The following is a 24689-nucleotide window of genomic DNA, read 5'->3' as shown; positions in this document are numbered from 1 at the left end:
AACTATAAATTAGAGAATATATAAGAACGATTATTCTTATCCCATATTATTCTTATCTCCCCCCATGTAACATTATGGTGTAGATAAACAATTCAATACTAAATCAATTATTCTTTTATGGAGTCTCTGGGACTAAATCGGATCCAATGTAGGTACTTTCACCACCATATTAGTCCATAGTATGCATTTCTGTTCCATTTATTGGCTGTAGTTATGTCATCTGATGATGAATAGCTACATCACCCTGGTTTCTTCTATAAGGAGCAGTCTTGCTTTTTGCTTGTTTTGAAGTTGATGAGTTGAGAAGAGTTTAGCCTGAACGCGAGACTCATCAGTCATTAAGAATGACTGATGAGTCCCGCTTTGAGGCTAGGAGGAGTCTACTTTAAATTGTCAGCAGGAGGCAGTATGTTTACGTGACCACAGTTTATAATTTATTTAGTTGCTTTTAACTTTATTAGTTCTATTTTGCATTGTGATTTTCTGGGCACCCAACCAACCAAGAGAATTTAGAGAATTTCAACAACAAAAAGGTTCGACTTTATTAAAATAGCATTAAAAAACGTTTTTCTAGTGACAGAGCATGCACTGCTCATATGCGAACAGGCTCAGACATTGGCAATCTGAGTAAAGACTGAAACATACAACAAGAAATGTCACATATTTTTCAAAGTATATATGACTCAGTGAAAAATGCCACATTGGGTCACAGCACTGTTTCCAATGTGAAATGTCTGACAGATGGATGCTGCTGTGTCGCTTTCAAGTTCCCAATTGTTGGGTGTCCAGTTAGGTCACGGTAGTCCAGCACAGGTGTTCATATGAAGTGGCTCTTTTGGAATAGAAGTCACCCTGTGGTATTTGAGGGGGGGGGTTCAGGGTTAGAACGTCCGCTGCTCTAGAAGTCCTGTCGGATGTTCTCCTTGTTCTCGTCGCCCTGCTGCTGTCTGAGCTGGCCCACTTCGTTCTCCAGCTGCACGATGGCTCGCTCGATCTCATAGTTCTTACTGACCAGAGACACCCAGCTGTGGAGGGGAGAAGGCTGTCAGCCACACGGCTTTGTTGCCACATCATTACACACAGCAGTTCTCGTCACGCACGCACGCACGCACACACGCACACACACACACACACACAGCGGCTATTTGGTGGCCAACTATAAAGTAACATCCCAACTAAATTTGTATCTTAAAGCCACAAGGTGGCAAACAAGACCACTCTATTACAGTAAATAACAGGGTTCCCGCACCTTTTTTATTATTATTTTTCCTGTCAATTTCTATTCTTATGCAAAATGACTTTCAATGACCCATGTCTATTTTCAAAAATTAAAACCCAAAATAAATGATATGTTTACATTCTGTAAATTACTTTACATTTATTCAAGTGTAACGGTTAAAGAAGGCTGTGTTATGTGTTAAATTGCCTTTTCTGTATAGCCTTTACATAAGTTTACACTTTGGCCACCAAATTTACAGGCTTGGTGGGCCTGTGGGGCCAGTGCTTAAAAAATATTAGCATCTAAGCATGATTTTCAGCAATACTGCGATAATACTGATAACATAATAATTTTGGTCACTATAATCGTGATATGAACATTTAAAAATGCTTAACCTTAAATTCTTGCATCAGGTGCGAACCAAGGAAGCAGAGTATCAGGTCTTAAAGCGCCTATTTAAGGCTGTATTTAACACTATTGCAGTAGCCTGGGAATCTTGACGCATTGGTCCGGTCATGTCAGGCTACTACTGCAGGGCACCCAATCCAATTTATGAATTTTTACATTGTTTTACAAAAATTTGCAGATTCCCTGCATACAGCTGTGTAAGCTCTTAAAAACACAAAGAAAAGAAAAAACATACTTGGACTCCAGCTCTCTGAGTTTGGCTCCTCCTGCCAACTGATCATTTTTACGCTGCCAGTTTAAATCTTGGATTTGCTTCCTGTGTGCAAAACAAAACCAAAGTTACATTCAAACATGGAGAAAGTGCCGCCTGATCAGATAACACTATTTGTTGAGCACAAACTTGACTTGAATGTTCACCTGAATTTTTGAAGTTCCTTCTGAGCCATCTCAATCATAAATGCCAGGTTGCTGAAGGAGGAAGACAAGACAGCATGTCAGTAGTTATGAGTTTGGTGCGATGTAATAGGTCCATTCAAATACTGTGGTCATCTTCTATTAAAGTAATGATGGAGTGACTATTAAGTTCTTTGCACACCAAGTCTGTATTTTTTGTATGCATTTTTTTTTATCTGTCATCCCATAAAAACAAGAAAGCTTTCACAGTGTCAGTCAGATGCCTTTTATTGTTCCATTCGTTGTGAAATGTTGCAATACGAGATAGTGTTGCTCTCCTGTATCTACAGTACATGACAACATAGGGTCACATGCAGGAGTGGCTGATCTGCAGCAACAATGATTGGATAAGGCCGATGGCAGCAGGTCAGAAAATGGTAACTGTATGGCACTGGACAGGGGCTCCGGGAACCATACTCCCCTACACCTTGCCAAGCCGGCTGTGGTGCGTCGCTGCCGGGTGCTGCAGCACCGCTCCATGGGGAGGGGGAGCAGAGAGTGGCTTTGAGGAGGAGCTCCACGGGGAGAGGGAGCAGAGAGGGGCTGTGAGGAGGAGCTCCACGGGGAGAGGGAGCAGAGAGGGGCAGAGGTGGAGCGAGCACCGCGTCTCTCCGGCTGCATCTCGACTCAGACGGAGGCAGCCTGAGCCCAGCTCTTCAGGCTCTCTACCCCCACCCGCCCGGACAGCTCTTGCCCTCAGACACAGGCACGCAGTCAAACAGCTCTCTAAAGATTTTTGACGAATGCGAAAAACATGAGGTTGTATTTCTTTTGAAACGTGTGACAATTTCGGACTAACAATATGGACGTGGTGTGCAAAAGCCTTTATTGTCATGCAGGCTTGTCTGTGACAAGCATGTCACGTGACGTACTCATTGTAGACTTTCCATGCGTTGGTGCCATATTGTGACATGAGCTCCAGGTTCTCAATGCGAACTGCCTGGTGCTCCAGCTGGGCCATGGAGTTATTCACACACTCTTGCCACGCTGTGATGTCATTCTTCTGTCCTGCCGATGGTGCTGGCAGCTCATATCTCCACAGGGAAGAAAACATTGTACTTTTTAGCAACATTTTGAGCCTCACGTGGAAAACAGTATTTTGGACTGTCCTTTTAGAGAGAGAGAGACACACACAGACATATACACACACACCTATATATATACACATTCATTGTATATATATATATATACTGAATATATATATATACACACATACACACGCATACAGTATATACACACATATACAAACATCTATATATATATATATATACATATACATATATATATATATATATATATACCGTAGATACATACATATATACATACATTTAGGTCCAGATATATTTGGACATTGGACACAATCTTCATCATTTTACCATACATGCCCAATGGAAATTGAACTGACAGTCATACATGTCCACGCGTGGGCATATATGACTGTTCATAGAACTGATTCCCTTGCATTTATTGATGATGTGAAGATTGCATGATTGTGTTAGTTTGTCCTGCTGCTCTACAGTATCACAGCAGGCTCCTGCAGTGGACGGGCTTTACCTCTTCATGCTGAGGAGCTCCAGGGGTTGCCGAGCCGACAGCCTCTCAAACTCATTCCTCATGATTTCTGTCTGAAGGGTGATATACACACACACACACACACACACACACACACACACACACACACACACACACACAGCAACATTAAATCAGTAAAACAATCTCTATTAATGAGAATGTCATCACAGTGCTTTGTTTCAGAGATATGACATCTTTGACACCTCAAAAGTAGCGAAGTCAGGTGTGGGTAGATAGCTCAGGTAGTTCTTGGTGGGTCGGTATCTTCTGGTCTCCTCCTCCACCAGTGCTGCAGCCTGGAGTAGAGAAACACGTAAATCAATCTTATGCACAGGTCAAGCAGGCTGTGCCAGCATGTTTGATACGATTGATATGATTTATCAATTTCGACCAGCGTTCGTCCAGTATCAGTTTCTGAAGGCTGTACCCTGGAATGATAGGCCCAGGCTGTCTCTAGGCTGCGAAATACGGTAAGATATGTCAGGCCTCAAGAGCACATAGACAATTTCAAATATTAAGCTATGTGTGGGAAACAAAGTAAACCAACTGTAGGCTCCATAATTAGAAGGGAATTATCAATAAGGAGTCATCTGAATACCTTACAGACCATTTTATTATATAAGTCCTCATCTATCTGTTAAAACAGACCTCAAACCAGCAAGTCTTCAAGGTATTTTTTTTGTTACAAAATGTGTGAGTAACTCAAGTTATGTTTCTACTATGGTTTCTGGTAACTTAAAATACAACAATATGAAATCAGTATTCCATTCTGGACGACAGTAGCTAAATTGTTCATAACGTTACCGACTCTTCTGTAGCATGTACGTCAGATAACGGCAATTTCCACTTGTGAATACTTATGTTGCATCCTTTGCATCCATGAGGATGTGCTGAGCAGTATGTTTAGCTAGCTAGCTAGCTGTTGTTAGCCGACAGATGAAGCCGGGTACTCACCGCCTCTCTGACGCCTGCTGCGTCGTAACCCTGGTCAAAATACGGCAGAGCATCGACGAACACTTCCCCAGCCACTGAAGCCGTCCCGGCCATTTGATCAAAGTGGGCTAGTCTGTGGTGTTTGTTTCACTTGTTCTTCTCTCAGCTGAGCTCTAACACACTTCTCAAGAAAAAAAAGAACTGACCCGGAACCGGAATTAACCAAGGGGATTTCTTCTTCTTTTGATTTGATTGACGGTTGGCAACCAGCTTATAGGTGCATTACCGCCACTTACCGGACGGGAGTATCGTTAGCTTGACAGAAGAATAAACAAAAAGTGACATTTAAATTATCTCAATTAATCCAGTTTCTTTCAAATACTTTAGTGACTATACTCCTCTTGCTGCATTTCCAACTAGGTTCCTACAGTGAAGCTTAGCTTAGCTTTCTGGATTGCTGATTCAGCTCCTCTCCTCCTCATATCCCTTCTCCAGCAGCACACGCTGAACATATTCCAGATTGCTAGTGTGCACACCTGCCAGTTGAGTTGGGTGTTTTTGTATTTTACGAAGTGTATTATTCAGTCCAGTGTGCCCTATCCTGAGACAAAGGGAATTTCCAGTCACAACCATCAAAATAAAATTGTTTTATTGCGGTTTGTAAAAAGCATGTTCACTCCATCTATAGCAAATAATATTCACATCTTTTTTCAATTGCTGCAACTACAGTAATGAGTTTTGTTTGCGCCATCTAGTGAGGCGGAATGTAACTGCAGCTTGATTGAACTAGTAATGACAAAGATGTAAACGCAGTAGCCTACATCTTTAGAGTTTTGGGTTCTCCTGAGGAAAACCAAAAAGAAGGAAAAACATTACTCTGCTGTACTAAATTAGTGACACTTTACAAAATTAATTTGTCAAAGTTTCATTCAAAATGACATCAAACATTTTATTGGAATAGATTTTTTGAACAACCAAATATGTGGGGTGGGGGGGGGACCAACATCAAAAGTGAACTTTCTTTTCTTTGTTTCCTTTTAAAAATATTAGCCTTCCATTACATGGTAAATCTGAGGAGCTGGAAGGCCATTACATTTCTTGGCAAATATATAGTGGTTTGAACAGGGTCTGAAACAGCTCACATGGAAAGAGCTTACAAACAGCATACATGACAGTAGGACACTCGGCACTGCCTGTATCAAATTGTATTAATGTAGAAAACCAGGATCCTTATTTAACAATTTAAATCAATGTGTTTATGACAAGTAACTATATACATTCATCCAGCTCTAATAGTCTCTAAGTATGGCATTCATGAATCATGATCCCCCTCATGGTAGACCAATCAAACATTGTCCACCAACTGCCAATGGACAATGGACAGTGGACAATGTTTGATTTGTGTACCATGGGGTAAACACAGACAAACAAGGATTAAACATGTCAAATAGGACCCGAACATCTCCAAACAAGGACAGCCAGCCATGTCACACTAAACAAACATCTGTGCTTGTTTGGTGTGCCATGGGCTTTACATCACCATGATTGTCTCTTCAGTCAAAGTAATTGTGAGAGGGTCCACTTCCCATCCCTCCCCTCCCTCGTCCTGGCCTGGGCCAAGGCCCTCCAGGTGGGGCTCCTCTCCCGCGGTAGCCCCCGAATGTACCGGGACCCATAGCACCCCGTACAGCCCCAGGGTGGCTGGTGTAGGGGAGCACAGCTGTGCTGGGCAGTGAGTGAGCATCGCCTGTAGTGAAGGCACCAGCCCCTCCTGTGTCAGAGCCATAAGACATCATGAGTTGAGGCGGAGGGGGAGCTTTGACCTCTGAGGGGAGGGAGGCCAGGTTGGCCAGAAGTCCTGCTGTGGTCATGAGAAGCGGGTCTGGGAATGTGGGTCTGAGAGGTGGAGGTGGGGCTGTGGCTGGGGGGCGGTAGTCCTGTTGCTGGATGCTGCTGCAGGGGGAGGCAGGATAGACCGGGGAGGCTGTGTAGCCAGAAGAGCCAGTGTAGGGCGCCCATGGAGGAGGACACAGGATGTTCTGCTGGGGGTTGACAGAAAAGCCTCCGGGTGACATGCTGCGACCGTCCGAGGAGCCTGAGCCGAGCTGTTTGGCGGCTCTGAACTGAGAGATGGACCTTTTGAGACCGGCGAAGGCAGACAGTTTGGCAGTGCTCTCGGGGGTCACTTGGCAGTCTGCGAGCAGGGGACGGAACTCCTCTATGGCTGTGGGCTTACCATCATCAGAGTCTAACGACATGTCGTCCTCCACCAGACACTTATCATGCACTACTGGGAGAGCAGGATAATCTACTGAGAGACCAGGATAATCTACTGGGAGACCAGGATAATCTACTGGGAGACCAGGATAACCTACCGGGATAGCAGGAGAAAGCAGAGAAAACAGAGTGAGAGAGAGAGGGGGGTGGAAAGAGACATTGAGAAGTTAGCTAAAATGCATTCACAGAATCAAAGGCCTGGAAAAGAGGGATGTGTAGTAGGGGTTGCACCGACTCGTCAATGTCACTACCACAAGTCGACGCTCAGCGGGACAAGTCGATGAGTTAAACACGTGACGTGGTTTGAGATTTGCAATGCACCAGGCAGCAGCCTGTAAGAGCTGCCATTAGTGCTCTTCTCATCTTGTGTCCTTTTTGACAACTTGATAGAGAGCCCCAGGGATGACGTATTTTTGTAGTCAGAACGCGGAAGTCCCGGACTTCCTGGTTCTTCATTGTTTCTGTCTATGGGATTTTTGAATGGGTTTTTGCCGCGATGCTTCAAATAAGGTCTCTGAGCAACGCAAGCTTAATCAAACGCGAACCAGAGTTCAGTCGGATAATCTTCACACATGAGGACCACTTTCATGAGTTTTGTAGCGTAAATGCGAGCCCTAGAAGTAAAAAGCTCGAGCTAAGCTAATCCAGAACTACACACTGTCGCATAGGCTTCCACGTCACGTCAGCACTCAACCTCAGCACTCACTGATTACCCTGGGCTGAACCAGGTGAGGGAAGAGAATTTCCGTGTTCGTCCTTTGAAGTGATGACGTTATTGACGTATATATCCCCGTTGACTCAACAGTGTAGTCTCATTTAGCCGTTTTCTAGCTAGCTGACCTTTTAACGGCACGTAAAAGCTTCAAAACTCATAAAAGTGGTCCTCATGTGTGAATATGATATTACTAAACACTGGTTCGCGTTTGATTAATCTTGCGTTGCCCAGAGACCTTATTAGAAGCATCGCGCCAAAAACCCATTCAAAAGTCCCATAGGCGAAAACAGTAAAGAACCAGGAGTGTTAGCATCGCTGATTTCCGGACTCGTCCCTGGGGCTCTCTATTGGTAGAAAGGTCGACTTGAAAAAATCTGGAGTCATGCAACCCCTGTGTAGTAGTACAACCATCTTTATTCAGCCAAGTAACACGTTCATTGTAATATGGACACAAGCCAATTTAGCTAGCCTAAGCCTGGGTAAACCCATCCCCCACGTGACCTGCTCTCAGAGTTCTCAGTCACCTAGTGACTGAGAGCAGGTCTGAGAGCAGGTCACGTGGGGGATGGGTTTACCCAGGCTACAATTTAGCAGCCATTATACTACAGCAACATTATATGAGTATTCCTATTGTCGTGTTGGGCTATGGAGCTGCTATTGACACTACCCACCAGTAGAGGGCGTCTTGAAGCCAATCAGGCTGTGGAAACCGCTCAGGATGTCGTCAATGCTCGCTACCACTATTCCATTTCTGGAGTACTCTTGGAACATGTCAGGCGGCCCCTCTGCAAGCGCAAGCAACACAATGCAACGTTTAATGCACATACTGAACGAGTCAAGGACAGGGCTCTAAACAATAGACCCTTTTCTCTGGGGCCAGGGTAACACAGGTGCAAGCAAAACTGTAATGAGGGTTTCCAAACTTCCATTACTGTTTTGCTTGCACCTGTGTTTACCCTGCCTTTTCGACACAAAATGGCCCCCATGAAAAGGGTCTATGGTTAAGCTTCTAATCCCCTAAAATGTGTAATAAAAAAAAAAAAAATCAATCACATGGTTATATATAATTTATTCTACTTGACTTAATTCAACTTGAAGGCATTGAGGAAAACACCTTACATAAACACGTTTCAGAGACGCACAAATTCGGTTCTGTGATTTATCCAGTATTAATGGTTGAATCTGAAGTTGACACTTTTTGACACACATTCACACACTTGTGTCAGATCAATGGGCAAAACCAGAGCCGTGTATATAGAAGAGTCGTAACATCTCCATTGACTCCAATGGACCAGTTTTTTTACTCTCAAGAGTTCCCGGAAGTAAGGTTCTGGATTAAGCAGTGCTGTCGAGTTGCAGCAAAATCGACCATTTGTGATGTACTTTGAAAGGGTCAGACGTTTAAAGAATCAAATTGTATATTATCAGTTTTATTTTAGCATTCAAACGTAGCCCCCTTCCTGGCTATTCATTGGCTACTGAGTCATGCATTTTGGACCTCCGCTTGGCGCCACTCTCATATTAACTTAGATTGCCACAGTTAGTCTGTGTGGGAACGCCCACAAAATGTGACTACGGCTCGGCTGGTGCATGAGACTCGACGGTGGGGTAAAAAAAACATATCTCAATGGGCTGACTCACCAAAGGAAGGTGCTGCGGCTCTACACTACAGGATTGGGGATTCAAAAGCAGGTACATAGATATCTGTTCAGGTGTGCGTTTACTGCGGGTGTTGAATCCCTGATCCCGTCTGCCTGTGCTGGGCTAGCAGCTAAATGCTAACTCTGCTGCATTGGAAGAACGGGAGGATTTACCCCACGCTGACCCATTGAATATGCGTCTATGACAAGACACTGACGGAATCTATGGCTGCGATAATTGAAGAGGATGATGATACCAGTGAGGAAGATGAGTTGCCGCCGGTACTTGGTGTCCTGAGCCTGGAGCTTGATGAGGCAGTGCACGTCTGGGGCCTGACGTGATTGGCTGTCGCACTCATGACGAGGTAGGTACACCACCAGATGCTTCTTGTGATAGGCTGTCAGGAGGCTCAGCAGCCCCATGGCATTCACATTCAACCTATGAGAAGACAGCAGACATGTACCGGTCATATTTAATAGTCATATTTGTTCACTGCCAGGGTTGGGGAGTAACTGAATACATGTATATAAAATACAAAACATTAATATTAGAGGTACAGTTTAAATTGGTGGTATTCTGAAAACAGTTACTGTCTTTAAAAATAGATTACTAAGAGACTACTTTATTTGTTTGTTTTGTTTTATTTGCTCTTAAATTCATATGAGCCACGTATTTCCCATAAACAGATTTAGAAAATGTGCAACAATTTGTGCCTGCCCAGTGTACCTGCCACACACCACAAGAGAATGGCAATGTCACAGTAGACACAGCCAGAAATCCATCCATGTAAGCAATTGTTAACTACATTCAGAGTGACCCAGACAAATGGGCTCAGCAAGACGAAGTATTCCAAAAGTAATCAAAATTATTGAGAATATGTTACTTAACTTGATTAATCTAATGGAATACGTTACAACTCACATTTTAGGGCATGTATTCAGTAATCTGTAGTGGAATACGTTATAAAAGTAACCATCCCAACACGGTTCACTGCTCATGGCTAGGTGACGCTTTGGTTAATATTTACCACAGCAGTGTGATCATTACTATTCTGGGCCTCGCTCTCACTACTATTTTGGATCGGTCCCTTAGACACTGACCTGAACAGCTCTGTAAGCTTCTGTATGGTATTGTAGTGCACCATCCACTGCCAGGGATGTTTACGGGTGCTCTGCATCTCCAAGAACTTCAGCAGCCCCTGCAACTGATCTGGACCAGACCAAACAACACAAACTCTGTTAGGATGAATGTCTGACGAACACTTCCACCATGAGAGTGCACAGATCACAGACAGATGAGTCAAATTTACCATGCGTCATAAAGTCAGGGTCGAGGACAAACTCATCAGACACAATGATGCTTCCGAATGCAAAAATATGGTCGTAGTTGTGGTTCTTGACGTCATCAATGTCTGCTCCAGTGAAACTCTCTGAGTATAGCTCCTTCAACGACGCCAAGGCTGGGATCTGCGGGGGGAAGACAAAGGATTTTTTATTTTTATTTTTACAAATGGGGCACATTCGGAACAATATAGAAATATCGCGTTCTTCGCATGCTCATTTCGCATGCTCGCTCGCCTGTCGCGCACGCTCGCTCACCTGCACAACTGAGCAACTGGAGCTTCTACTGGAGCCTCTACTGGAGCTTCTACTGCTTCTGTGGAGTCTGCTTGTGCTGTGAGCCTGAAGAAAACAGAAAGAAGGTAAAAGCTGTTATTACTCCTTGATCCTGGATTTGTGAAAGCGATATGAACAGAATGATGAGAGAGAGAGAGAGAGAGAGAGAGTGAGTGTCGGTTAGTTTACCTTTTTCTGTGGCAACTCTTTAGGGCTTTGGGTTCTGGAGCCTCTACTGCTTCTGCTCTGAGTCTGAAGAAAAACAGAAAGGAGGCAAAGGATGTTATTACTCCTTGATCCTGGATTCGTGAAAGAGATATGAACAGAATGATGAGAGAGAGAGAGAGAGAGAGAGAGTCAGTTAGTTTACCTTTTTCTGTGGCAACTCTTTAGGGCTTTGGGTTCTGGAGCCTGGGTTGTTGGGTTCAAAAGGAGGCAGGGAGTAGTCGTCATGACAGGGCGTTTGTGTCTTTGGTTTCTTCTTCACACACTCTTCCTCATTGCTTTTCACATCCTCAGACCTCTCGCGCTTTGCTGAGAAAGAAAGAGAGAGAGTGTTTCTAAAACATGTTTTCACTTTCATTATGGGGTATTTTGTGATGGACTAAATGATTAACTAAATGAATGCCTGCAAAACTGGTTAGTTTTCGGATGTTGTAATGACACAAAGCTGGTTGAAAATCATTGAGTGTTCCTTTAAGGTTTAATATTAAGAGTTTATCCCTCACTGCGATTTTGAGGGTAGTATGTTCATTGATGGAGTTTACTGGTGTTTGTTCTTCTTCTTGTTGTTTTTTAACCATTAGCCACTCTTTTTTTAGCTGGGTTCTGTTGTTGAGCATTTTATCAATTCCAAATGATAATGAGTGCATTAATTTAATTGTTTTAGGGATTTTTTGATTTTGTTTTAACAACTATTAATTTGTTGCATCTGAGCATTACTCAGTTACCAGAGACAGTTCAAAGGGAGACTAACCAGGTCCTTCAATCTCACAGTGTTACAATGTTGTTGAAAAACAGAAGCCTTGCGTATCTGCTTCGGAGAGCTCCGGATCGTCGGAGCTGGGACGGAGTAGACACGCAATGCAGCGGAGTTGGTGGAAGTTGACACATTGATTAGAGTGGAAACGTATCGGCTCCGAAGCCATACCGGAGCGCAGCCGGACCGAACACGGACTCAGTGGAATTTGGGCGTAAGTTTTCCTCAATTAAAAGAAGCGTGAAAATTGTATGTTGATTTTTCTTCTTCACTTGAACAGACTTGCTCACCGCGTGCTGTGCAGGAGGCTTGTGGTTCCTGCAGCCTGAGGACTTGGTAGCCCGGGAGCTCCTTCAGGTGGCTGAACCAAACGACCAGCCGGTCTGCATCCTCTGCTGACTCAAACTCTATGTACACCTGGCACGCACACACATGCACGCGCACACACGCACACACGCACGCACGCACACACACACACACACACACACACACACACACACACACACACACACACACACACACACACACACACAGGAGAGACAAGTGAAATTGATTTCATTATCGTCTGTCAGTGGGATCGTAATTGTGATGATCTGGATATTTTGGGATATCATAACACAATTCCTAAGTTTCAATTGAGGACAACAAGCAAATGTGATTTAAAAACAAAAAGCTGTGGTAGAAATATGACTTAGTTTTGTTTGACATCACACCTAACATTACCATTCAGTACAATGGGATGGATTTCAATGTGATTGTACAGGGTTCCTCCCCAGGGAGGTTTTTCCAGGCACGTCCAGCTGGGAAAAGGCAATGGGGCAGACCGGGGAGCAGGTGGAGTGATTACATCTCCACACTGGCCTGGGAACGCCTTGGGATGCCCCAGTCAGCGCTGGTTCATGTGGCCAGGATAAGCAGGTGAAGATGGATGGATGTATCATGGGATTCTACCGTGAGACCAAAGTGTGAGTGTGGGTCTACCTTGGTCAGCATAGGCAGGTAGTTCTTGACCCCTCCTATCTTTGACAGCGCCGCCCTGAGGTGTCTTTCATCGCCAGACGATGCAACGTTGCAGACACCCACCACTTGCTTTGCTTTGATCTGACTTGCAGACTGGAGGAGGAGACAGGAAGACAGGTCCCACACCAGGAAGTAAGCAGGAAGATAGAGAAACTGAATGAGGTTTAAAAATGGAGGTTTGTAGTTTACAGTTTTCATGTTGAAAACTACTAGTCTTTGGTAGCTGTTGCCCTTGCTATCAGCTGCACAAAGTGCTTATGTGCTTGCAAAAGACAATGCGCATGAGATCCCACGCAAGGGGTCCACTTCATGGGCAAAGTTAGTGATTTATAAAATTAAACCGATGCCTTTGTGAGCTGCATTTCAAGGGTTTTAGCTTACAGTTAGTCTCTAAAAACAGACTGTCTCATCTACATCCGGCGAATGCAGCTATACAGTCTGTACGTTACACCCCCAGAACATGCACAAGGAAGTTGGGAAAAAAACCTTCAGACAGGAAGGAAGTTCGACGGAATCCGACCAATCACGACACGTGTGTCCACGAAAAATGCGGCATATTGGATTCTGATTGGACTAATGAGCGGAAGACCCGCCTTTCTGCGATTCTGATTGGACTAATGAGCGGAAAACCCGCCTTTCTACTTCCCATTCAGGTTGGTGCATGATTCTCCCCCACGAAGTACAGACGGTATGGCGGAAGCATTTGAAAATTGCGGAAGCCAACTCGTCTGTTCTAAGAGACTAGCTTACAGTTGGAGCCAGTAGATTCCAGGTTGACGAAAAACGCGACGTGGGAAGTCAAAGTAACGGGAGTTACTTTTAAAATTTTCATAGGATCTGTTAACGGTAAGCAATGCAATAAATAAACTAGCCTTACCCTTTGAAGTAGGGAGATGAGATTAGTGTGTGTGTGTGTGTGTGTGTGTGTGTGTGTGTGTGTGTGTGTGTGTGTGTGTGTGTGTGTGTTACTTACAGCACCGCTCAGGGTCATCAGAAATGTATAAAAGCCAGCCTGAAACAGACACATCAGAGCAGACAGTGTTGAGTGGAATATTCCTTCAATGAAGATTCATACAATGTATATATGTATGTATGTACAGTATGTATGTACTGTGTGTGTGTGTGTGTGTGTGTGTGTGTGTGTGTGTGTGTGTGTGTGTGTGTGTGTGTGTGTGTGTGTGTGTGTGTGTGTGTGTGTATGTATGTTTGTACAGTTAGGTCCATATATATTTGGACATTGGACACAATCATCATCAGTTTGGCTCTGTACACCACCACAATTAATTTAAAATTAAACAATCAAGATGTGCTTTAACTGCAGAATTCCATCTTTAATTTGAGGGTATTTATGCATCTAAATCAGGTGAACAGTGTAGGAATTAGATTACATGTTAAGAGACCAAAATTACATTTTAAGGGACCAAAAGTAATCGGACAAAACTAACATAATCTTGAATCAGGGGTACCGTGTGACCAAGTCAACTTCTTCAGGTCATGCATCAAGTCAAGTCTCAAGAAACTAAAACTGAGACTCGAGTCTGACTCGAGTGCAAGTCATAGGACTGGAGCCCCCACCTCTGCCATGTATGCATCTATATAGTGTGTATGTTTGCGTGCGTAGTAGCCCTTACCATTGTCATATCGATGTTTTCTGCCACTACGCATAAGCGGAGTGTCGACCCTTTGAACAGCAGAGGGCTTCTTTTAAAATGCTGCAGCAAGTGGAACAGCTTTTCAGACGACGGCATCTCGACGATGGCCTGGAAGGAAAAGCAGCCACACAAACCAGATTAATATTAAAAATGTATTAAATGTAGTATTTTTAAACATCAGTATATTATTGTCAAATAGGTAGCCAGGTAGAATTCAACACAGGAACACCTTTCTTTATTTTCTAAAACATTTATGACAAGACCTAATATTGAATGTCGATGATCTATGTATGCTTATTTTTATTTTCCTGTCTGAGCCTGTTTGTTTGTCTTGTTTTGTTCGTGTGTTCTGACAAAAATTGAAAATAAAATATGGGGCGGAAAGATTGGGCGTAGCGATATAGTGCTTCTGTAGGGTCGCGAAGTTATGTGCTCCCATAGTGAGTCACCAAAATGAATACTATGAATATACATATAGCATCAGAATATGGGATTAATATACCTACCATGTGCTCTTTAGGCAGAAAGATTCTCTCTGAAATATTATCGTGTCCAAAAAACGGCATCAGCAGTTTGGCGATGTCGCCCTCTGTGTTGTAGTCATCATAGCAACGCGGCAAGTTGGTTATCATCACGTGCCTCAGGTTAAGCTTTATAAACTGGAGAAATGGAGACAGAGAAAGACAAAACCCATAAAAGACATTCCAGTTACATTCTTAGACTGACCGGAGTCAAAGCCATAGACAGATGCATAGTTATACTATAGATACAAGTGATGTGAGGTAACCTACCTGAAGCATGTTATGCTCGGTAGCCCTATTGATGCATTCTGTGAAAGAGACAGACCAGCAGAGATAGAGAGAGGCAGAGATAGAGAGAGGGAGGGGGGAGAGAGAGGAAAGAGAGTGAATCACTTGGTTTGACCAAGTAAAACCATTTTTATAAGCATTTTAGGAAATGGGAAAATGAATGGCGGATGAAATCCCTTGTTACGGATGCTAAACCCAGAAGAGGGCGTGACTTGAGCACTCTATACACTTGGCTTATAGTTGACATTTTGTGTCCATATTCCCCATCTTAACATTACATTTTCATGTAAAAAAACAAACATTCCCATATAAATATAATAATAAGCAATTATGTATAGAGACAGTCGGTATGTGTGGGAAAGCCCACAAAATGTTACTACGGCTGGTGTGCGAGTGGGGTAAAAAAAAAACATATCTCAACCAAAAGACGGTGCTGCGGCTCTACACTACAGGATTGGGGATATAGAGCAGGTACGTAGACGTCTGTTCAGATGTGCGTTTACTATGGGGGTTAAATCCCCGATCCTGTCTGCCTGGGCTGTGCTAGCAGCTGAATGCTATCTATGCTGAATGGAGAGAACAGGGGATTTACCCCACCCTGACCACGCCCCCAGCCAGCTACCCCAGCATTTTTGACGAGACATCGCCGCAAACTATTGCTTATTTTTATTTCAAAAAAAGATTATAATATAATCTTTTTTTGAAATAACATTTGGACTATCAAGGGACACTAAAACTCTCCACTGAAACCTACACTGATTGACTCACCAATATGGGTGCAGTAAGCGTGCACACACACGTACGCATGCACGCACACAGCCTCTCTAAACTCTTACTTATTGCCCTGAGATGCAGAGTTTGTGTTTTCAATGCTGTTGCCGTGGTAACCGCTTCTGAACCGGACGTGGACGCTAACGGTTGCTGGTCGGTCACCGGCATCGTTGTGGTGGCCTGTGGTACTTCAGCAGAGGCGGCCATCTTGGCAGACACAGCGGAGTCTTTGCTGACAGTTTTGGTGGAATCGGCCGTCGATTCGGCTTCCATTTCCGACTCCCTCGCTGTCGCCGCATCTTCAAGCAAAAGGAAATTCAAGGAAATTTAAGGAAGGGATTTTGAAAGCTCGTCTCCACAGGGTAGAATCAGGAGATTACTTTTCTTTATCTTAAAATATAATTATAATTCTGAAATTACAAAGGTACCTAACGTGATAGTGTGCGACTCGGGGGCTGTCCCTAAGCAAATCAGAAAGTACAAGTAGAAACAGTAAAATAAGGCTGAAATGTGAACATACAAACAGGGAGGTCTGGTACAGTACTAGTAAAACTACAGAATGGGAACATGTGGATTAAAGAGCTCTCTTCATGCTTAGCGATTGAAAGACTTACATATGTAATCAAACAAAAAAGTCATATTTTTCATAAAATATGGGATTTATTTATTGCATTCTTGGAATCAAACCCTGCATTTACTAAGTGAGGCTGCACACTTTATTTTATTTTGGTTGTTGGTTTGCTTTGTGTGTTTTCTTTCTTTGTTTCTTTCTTTGTACCACTTGTTTTTGTATGTAATGATGGCTCAGGGGAGGGTGGGCGGGAGGGAAGGGAAGTTTCTGCAATTTACAATCTAATAAAAAAATATGTGATACAAAAAAAAACTACAGAATGGGGCTTTTTATTTAAGAAGAGAAGAAGACGGAGAGGTGGAGGCCTTACTGGCAATGTTGAGAAGATGTGGGGGGGCGATAGTGGATGCGGTGGTTTCAGATGAGTCCTTGGACTTTTCCGGCTTACCTGTACTAGCCAATGATATGGAGGACAGGTGAGCAGACGGGATGTCTTTCAACGAGGTTGGGCTTGATTTTACTTTGTCGGAGGATGAGGGAGGCGTTGAGTTCTTCGTGGGGTCTTTGGAGGATTCCTTTGAGCTCTGTTTGGCTGAGGATGCAGGACTGGAGCTTTCCTCTGCTGTTTTTGACTCGGAGGAAGTGATCTGGGCAAAGCCAGGATGGCCGGAGGGGGGCGGGGCCACTGGAAGGCAGGAGGAACTTGTGACACAACCGAAGAAATCTTCCCCATTGTTGAAGTTGTCATCTGCAAAGCTGTCACTTTTGAGAAGCTTTTTGGAGAAGTTGTCATCTGCAAAGCTGTCACTTTCGAGACGCTTTTTCAGCTCCATAACACTGAAATGATACATGCACAAGAATGGCTTAGTGGGCAGGGAGGCTTGACTGTCGCAGATGTGAGTTATATTCATTGGAATGCCTTCTGGTCAGCATTATTGAGGTTGTACGAGGACCGAGGACCGTTGCTTTACACAAGTAGTACACTTTTAAATGTAAAAATTAAGCAGGGGAATATCTTTTCCCCAAAAAGTAGAGCTGCACAATTATGGCTAAAAGGATAATCCTCTTTATTTGACTATTTGACTATTGTGATTATGGACAAATATGTGTGTCGCCTGTATAGAGTTTTGGTATCCTGTAAAGCCTGTTTGGATCGGGCAAACTCACCTTTCACATGTTCCAATCAAATGCCTGGGGTGGAGGGAAAGAACAGTTATTCAGCTGGTTGATATCTATGCGTTTATCTCTCTACTAAAGGCAGAAATCTCTGTCTGACTGTTTGTCCTTCGCATATCTCGATAACTCGTCCGATCGACTTCACCCTGTGTTGCTGGGGGCCCCTGAGGATGTGCAGTGTGGGATTTGGTGCAAGTTGGACACACATTCAATATTAAAACATTGACTTAAATGTTGCACCGCGCCATCGCGATGCGACTGTGGATGTAAGCCAGCACCTGCCTGCTTGCCCCATCGGCTTGCTGATGCGGCATTGTGGGATTTTAGGACACAGACGCTTTGATTCCCGTGGCTCACGCATTCGCAGCAAGTAGGACAACTTTTCTAACCATCATGCAACGGGCCAAGCGAGTCGCTGGTCGAATCTGTGCAGAACTTAATCACAGACCTTATTTCATGCATTTAAGCACAATCCACATTCGCAAACCCCATAGCCTTTTCCCCTTACGACCCAACATGGCGGCGATTTCGGTTTAAGCCTACAAAAATATGTCATCCCTGCAGTACTCTATCAGTTCATCCTTGAGTCCAACTGGACGTTTGAGCCAAATTTGAAGCAATTCCCTCAAGGGGTTCCTGAGATATCGTGTTAACGAGAATTGGACGGATGGACGGACAGACGGACAGACAACCCGAAAACATAATGCCTCCAGCCATGGCTGTCGCCAGGTGGAGGCATAAAAACAGGGTGAGATGCACTGGTTCCACAAAAGACAGGACACATCTTTTCAACAGCCTCCTTCCCTCCTGTTTTGCCATCTTCTGTCTCTGTATCTCTCTCTCTCTCTCACACACACACACACACACACACACACACACACACACACACACACGCACACACACACACGCACACACACACATACATACCGTTTGAGCGTTTTGTTGTTTCCAAAATTCAAAATCTTTAACACTTTCTCTGCACCAGCCGAGTCAGCCATCTCAAAGCACACCTGAGGAAGGAGAGAGAGAGAGAGAGGGAGAGAGAGAGAGAGAGAAATGGACAGTGAGACAGGATGTTTAGTTTATTTTCGTTTTAGCTCCGCCCTTTTGGGCTTCACTAATGGATGTACAGTATATCCTTGTGTAAGCGATAGACTGAAGACTTTTCCTATTTGGCGCCATTAGCTACTGACCGGCCTACGGGCATTTGCATATACACGCTCACCTTTCCCCTTTAGGTCCGCAGCGTCCGACCCAAAGGCTTCCTCGGATTGGCGTGCAGTTGACATCACTCAACAGAAGTGGGACCCAAAGTGGAACCCAAATTGGCACGCAAATTGGGATGGACAAAGCCAGATGTAGGGCCCGCGCAAGCTCTGGCCAAAAATGGAATGAAGGACATTTCTCTGGCATTTCTACTTTCTTGCTGTATCGAAAACGTCCCGAAGGTGCCACCACTGTGTGTCGTATTGAACCAAACCATGAATTTTTTGAACTGCTACACCCCTAGCGAGCGATGAAAGAATTAAATAAATAACGAAATAAATACAATTGCTTTCAGAAACTCAGACTGGGCTACTTGGTTTGTGTTTAGGCACGGACTCAATTTTCGTTAAACATCCTAATTGTGGTATTTTATCCAGATTTTCCCCACGCAGCCATGTGATTGGTTATGACTACATTACACATGCAGTCATAAACATGAACATACATATGGGATTTTCTTTTTTTGTTTGTTTCCAAAGTAACTTTAATTATCAAATGCATATATCCCTCGAGGGCAGCTTTCCTGTACCTCGACGTCTGGTGTGAAGTGATCTGACATGTTGAAAATGCAGGTGTGTTTGTACCCGGTTGGCGAGCGGCAGGCAGTTGAAGACAGGAGCCAAGCTTGATACCCTGCTCATCAGGGATTTGAAGTGGTCCAAGTCAGGCTTTGTAATCGTCACAGTCAGCAGCCTCTGTCTCAGCGAGTCCAGGTTTACAAGGGGCTGAAACCAAACAAGAAAACGAGAATTTGGTCTTTCACTCAGGGCTGCACCATTACTCATGATGTGTCATCGTTTAATCCAATTTCGGTTCCCACGCTTATCATCATAAAATTATTTGTTTTTGTTTCAAGAAATTTCATTAGAAAGCCGATTCAATAAAAACAGACTCACAATGTTGCTCAATTTCATCAGGTTTGTGTACATAATGTCCTGTGAAAAGATCACAAGTCACAGATTATCACATCAGTCATTATTTTTGGACTAAACAATTCATAAAAACAAAATTCATCAATAGATAAATCGATACTCAAGAATGAAAATAATTGTTGGTTGCAGCCCATGTCCTGATCAAATAGGCAAATCAATTCTTAGCACCCCAGTTGATATGGCAGTAAACTACTGAACAATCTTCTTATATAAAAGGGAGTAAGTGGGTTCTCATGTGTGTTTGTGTGCCTGCATATACTGTAGGCTATAGACCGTTTCAACTTTACAACATAAACAGTCTAAACTGGCCCTAGCCTCCTGTTGCAGCATTTGCTAAAACAACAAAAACTGAAAACGAACAGGAAATAAACTTGAGTCCAAACTGTTCCCTAGCAACAGAATTCCGGTGATATGACTACACATTTTAACACACTCATCCAAATGTGTGTGTGTGTGTGTGTCCATACCTCCATGTATACTAGTTGCTTCGGCTGCAGGACAAAGTGGAGGGTGAGTTCAGAACCTTGGACAGAAACCGGGTTTTCAATGTGGGACCGGACGAAATCACAGCACTTAGTCCAGTCACCGAAATGCACAAAGGCCTGGAGGAGAGGAGAGGGGGGGGGAGGAGAGGAGAGGGGGGGGGGATAGGAGCTTTTTTTTATTATTATATTTTCAGACACTACAACAATATGACAACACAATACATACACAAACAAAAAATAAAATAAAAACTAAAAACTAGAAAATAAAAAAATATACAAAAAAGCAAATAGTACTACAGTACAGTTTATCTTGGTTGGATCCCTTCAACATTAATTAGTATTGTCCCACTGCCCCCACCATCCTCTGCATAATAACAGGCAATAATATGCTGATATTGTATGGCTACGGTGTGTCTTACCTTCCTCTGCAGTGGCAGCGCTGTCACATTGTAGTACATGGAGTAAATGTCCTGTCTGTCTTAGGGCACGTTCACACCATATGCCGAAGCAACGCTCAACCTAAGCTCAACCTACACTGAACCCACAAGTTTCATCTCGGGGGGTCAAGGCACGCCGAGCGAGGCGCTGAGGAAAAGAGAGTGCTTCTTGTGTGACCGGTTAAGCGTGAGCTCAGCTTCAGCGTGCTTTAAGCGTGGCTTTGGCGTATGGTGTGAACGTGGGCTTACCCTCCTCTGCAGTGGCAGCACTGTCACGTTGTAGTACATGGAGTAAATGTCCTGTCTCTCCAGGTGGGGCCACACCAGCCGGGCCACGTCCTCCTGCATGTAGCCGCTCTCCGGCAAACCGCTCATCATGATGATTTTGGGTTTGGACTTTGTCTGCAGGAAACAACAGCGTGATTACTTACATTGACACTGCAGCACCAAGTGGCCTCTCTCATTTGACTCAAATCAGAACAATCGACCCGAACAGCAAAAAGCTGCACGCAGTAACAAAGGGACTGAAGGGGACATTGACCATGAAACTAAAACAAATGCTGGTGCTTTCTTTTTAAAGGATAGTGCACTAAGTGATCACTAGAGGGTGACAGAAACCACACCACAGTAGTAAATAACACTGCGCTACGGAAGCCTAACAGGACGTACATTGAAAAGCACCAGTGTGGAGCCCTTAGGGCATAAACGTATCCAAATGGAACTTTTAGGGCCAAAACATATCCAAACATCAAGCATTTCAAATGTTATATTTAATATTTTTTTATATTGCATTTTTATATTTCATTTATTCTTTCATTTAATAATTATTCTCTTCTCATTCCATTTTTAGCTTCAATTTCCACGGTCCAGAGGTTAGAGATTTTTTCGTTTTTTTAAATTGGGTTCCCAGATTGCGAGTTTATAAGCCTAGAAGAAAGTTTACTATGAGCCGTGGACGGTGGTGAGCTGAGTACAGGTTTCTTCCTCTGTTTGTCTGTAGTGTGTTGCCTGCTGCTGCTGCTGCTATTGGATATTAATGGAGGATTTCAGCTGATTTTATTTGCAAAATGGCCGTATACTTTGGAGTAAGACCACAAAGAAGGGAGGGATTGAAAGAGAGAAATGGAAATGGACTTACCTTCAGGTCATCCAATCCTGTGATTGTCAGGTGCTCTAAGAGAAGTGGGATGGAGAGTGACACCAAGGCTTTTTAGCTGCTGCTTCCTCAACAACTACTTCCTCTTATTTTATGTCAAGGTGCAAAACCGTAAAACACAGCAAAACACTCTCATTATTGAAATACTGCTGGCCCTGCTGGCCGCAGCAAAAAACAAAACTCACTTGGGATGTTGAACCAAGGAGAAGCAGTGGCAAAGAAGAAGGGAAAAGCTCTCAGTGTCACGTAGAACGGTGGAACGGACCCGGGTGGAACGCCATCGAGCATTACCGGGACGCTTGCCCCGACTCCTTTTGGAAGAGCGTTCAGAGGAAGTTTTGGTGCTGCAGATATAAGACATGAGTCTGAACAGAGATGCAGCAGCTGGGTCTGAACAGTGACGAGACACAATTTATATAAAAGCCAGTTACGCCTACGGATTATCAAATGCTTTTTACCAGTAGTTTTTTTCCTAAACTAAAAGAAATAACAAAGACATTTTTAAGTTCATTAATCTTCTTCACTTGGACAGATTTGCTCACTGTGTGCTGTGCAGGAGGCTTGTGGTTCCTGCAGCCTGAAGACTGAAGACTGAAGGTAGCCGGGGAGCTCCTTCAGGTGGCTGAACCAAACGCCCAGCCGGTCTGCATCCTCTGCAGACTCAAACTCTATGTACACCTGGAACACACACACACACACACACACACGGACACACGGACACGGTCATTTTTATTAGTAAATCTATCGTCTGTCAGTGGGATCATATTGTGATGATATGGTGATTTTGCGATATCATAACACAATTCCTAAGTCTAAATTAATAACAAGCAAATTTGATTTAAAAACACTGACAAGATTAGGTATGGTAGGAATATTAATTGGTTTTGTTTGACATCAGACCTAACATTACCATTCAGTTCAATGGGATTAACCCATTGATACCTGATGCAGCATTTGCGTGTATATCCCTCATTTGTGTGTGTATCCCTTTAAGACCGCGAACCGCGTCAATGCGGTTTGCGGTCTTAAAGGGATACACACACAAATGCTGCATCAGGTATCAATGGGTTAATTTGATCATATAATGGGATTTTGCTGTATGACCAAAGTGTGAGTGTGTGTCTAGTCTACCTTGTTCAGCAGAGGCAGGCAGTTCTTGACACCTCCTATCTTTGACAGCGCCTCCCTGAGCACCGCCGGGTCATCGCTCATGATAGGAGCATTACAGACAGCCACCACTCGCACGTATGCTGCTTCGATCTCAGCTGCAGACTGGAGGAGGAGACAGGAAGACAGAAACTGAATGAGTTTTAGAAATTGGGGTTTCGAGTTTACCGTTTTCATGTTGAAAACTACTACAAAGTCTTTGCAAGCTGCTGACTTTGTTATTTTGTCTCCCTATTATTAAAATAATTACAATTTCTTTGTCTTTGTATTATTATTATTCTTATTCTCATTCTTATTCTTATTATCATTATCATCTAACTACTATAATAAGGCGGCCGGGTGTTCCGCGTGGCGGCGCACAGTTGCTCCGTTGCTCAACTGCGGAGCAATTAAGAGCTGTGTGAGCATGCGAAGCGTGTGAGGCATGCTGGAGAGCCTGAAGAGAGGAGAGGGGCCGGTGACGTGGACCTGTGTAGGTACCATGGTAGGTACCAGATATTAATAATTATTATAGCTGTTGCGCAGCAATAATGTTGTCCTATCTTTATATTAACATACTTTAATAACCTCATGTTTGGGAGCTTTGATGCAGCCAAGCTCTTCGTCTGGTGCAACCAGGAAGTAAACAGCTCTGGTCATGTGACAATTTACACTAAACATGTGACACTGCACATATTTCATTGAGATCCTTTATTCTTTCAATATTTGCTGTAAATGCATTGATACATCATTCAGTAACATTTTTAGAGCCTTATAACTGAAAATGTTTTTTTACGGTCACTATTGTGACCGGTGGGATTAAATTAGTTTTTTATCTTATAATTGGAGCAAATTACTTTGTTGATGGTAAACAATCCAATAGAAAACAGCAGCCTGACCTTTTAAACTAGGGAGAGGATATTGTGTGTGTGTGTGTGTGTGTGTGTGTGTGTGTGTGTGTGTGTGTGTGTGTGTGTGTGTGTGTGTGTGTGTGTGTGTGTGTGTGTGTGTATATCAGTGTGTGTCTGTGTGTGTGTGTGTGTGTGTGTGTGTGTGTGTGTGTGTGTGTGTGTGTGTGTGTGTGTGTGTGTGTGTGTGTGTGTGTGTGTGTTACTTACAGCACCGCTCAGGGTCATCAGAAATCTATAAAAGCCAGCCTGAAACAGACGCATCAGAGCAGACAGTGTTGAGTGAAACATTCCTTCTATGAAGATTCAAAAAGGAAAAGTAATCCTGCTGCTCCATAATCTGCTTTTTTCCCCACAGCAGCCATTTTGTGTCTAAAAGGCAGGGAGTAACACAAGTGCAAGCAAACCATTAATGATGGCCCCAGCACTGGAACACCTAAATGATTGGAAGTGGGAAACGCTCATTAATGTTCTGCTTGCACCTGTGTTACTTGTTTTTAGACACAAAATGGCTGCTGTGAAAAAGGCCTATTCACTGCATGGAGCA

The 24689-nt window shown here is 43.6% G+C and overlaps 2 protein-coding genes across 2 annotated transcripts; both read right to left on the bottom strand.

Annotated features, from left to right (window-relative positions):
* Positions 1-517: 517 nt before the first annotated feature.
* On the bottom strand, positions 518-4764 carry bcas2 (BCAS2 pre-mRNA processing factor). Its single transcript, XM_083641361.1, has 7 exons — positions 4607-4764; positions 3856-3948; positions 3635-3705; positions 2953-3114; positions 2045-2095; positions 1863-1943; positions 518-1025 (listed from the first exon to the last, which is right to left on the bottom strand). The coding sequence occupies exons 1-7, from the start codon at positions 4697-4699 to the stop codon at positions 899-901; spliced, it is 678 nt and encodes a 225-aa protein (XP_083497487.1). The 5' UTR covers positions 4700-4764; the 3' UTR covers positions 518-898.
* A 1374-nt stretch (positions 4765-6138) lies between these two features.
* LOC310780693 (uncharacterized protein) lies at positions 6139-24386 on the bottom strand (the record flags this gene model as incomplete). The annotated part of the gene is made up of 26 exons (XM_083641204.1): positions 24353-24386; positions 23220-23360; positions 22631-22766; positions 22274-22432; positions 22071-22105; positions 21182-21334; positions 20478-20612; positions 19975-20013; positions 19663-19803; positions 18740-18822; positions 17804-17827; positions 17085-17473; positions 16174-16364; positions 14992-15144; positions 14465-14593; positions 13807-13845; positions 12795-12926; positions 12104-12230; positions 11205-11368; positions 11024-11086; positions 10817-10900; positions 10528-10684; positions 10319-10427; positions 9475-9656; positions 8249-8362; positions 6139-6956 (listed from the first exon to the last, which is right to left on the bottom strand). The coding sequence occupies exons 1-26, from the start codon at positions 24368-24370 to the stop codon at positions 6139-6141; spliced, it is 3915 nt and encodes a 1304-aa protein (XP_083497330.1). The 5' UTR covers positions 24371-24386.
* Between the last annotated feature and the right edge of the window lie 303 nt (positions 24387-24689).

The sequence above is a fragment of the Poromitra crassiceps genome (assembly GCF_964638095.1).
Source record: "Poromitra crassiceps genome assembly, chromosome: 8".
In the NCBI taxonomy this organism is placed as follows: domain Eukaryota; kingdom Metazoa; phylum Chordata; class Actinopteri; order Beryciformes; family Melamphaidae; genus Poromitra; species Poromitra crassiceps.
The sequence above is the reverse complement of the archived record's forward strand: the minus strand, read 5'-3'. Positions and strand labels throughout refer to the sequence as shown.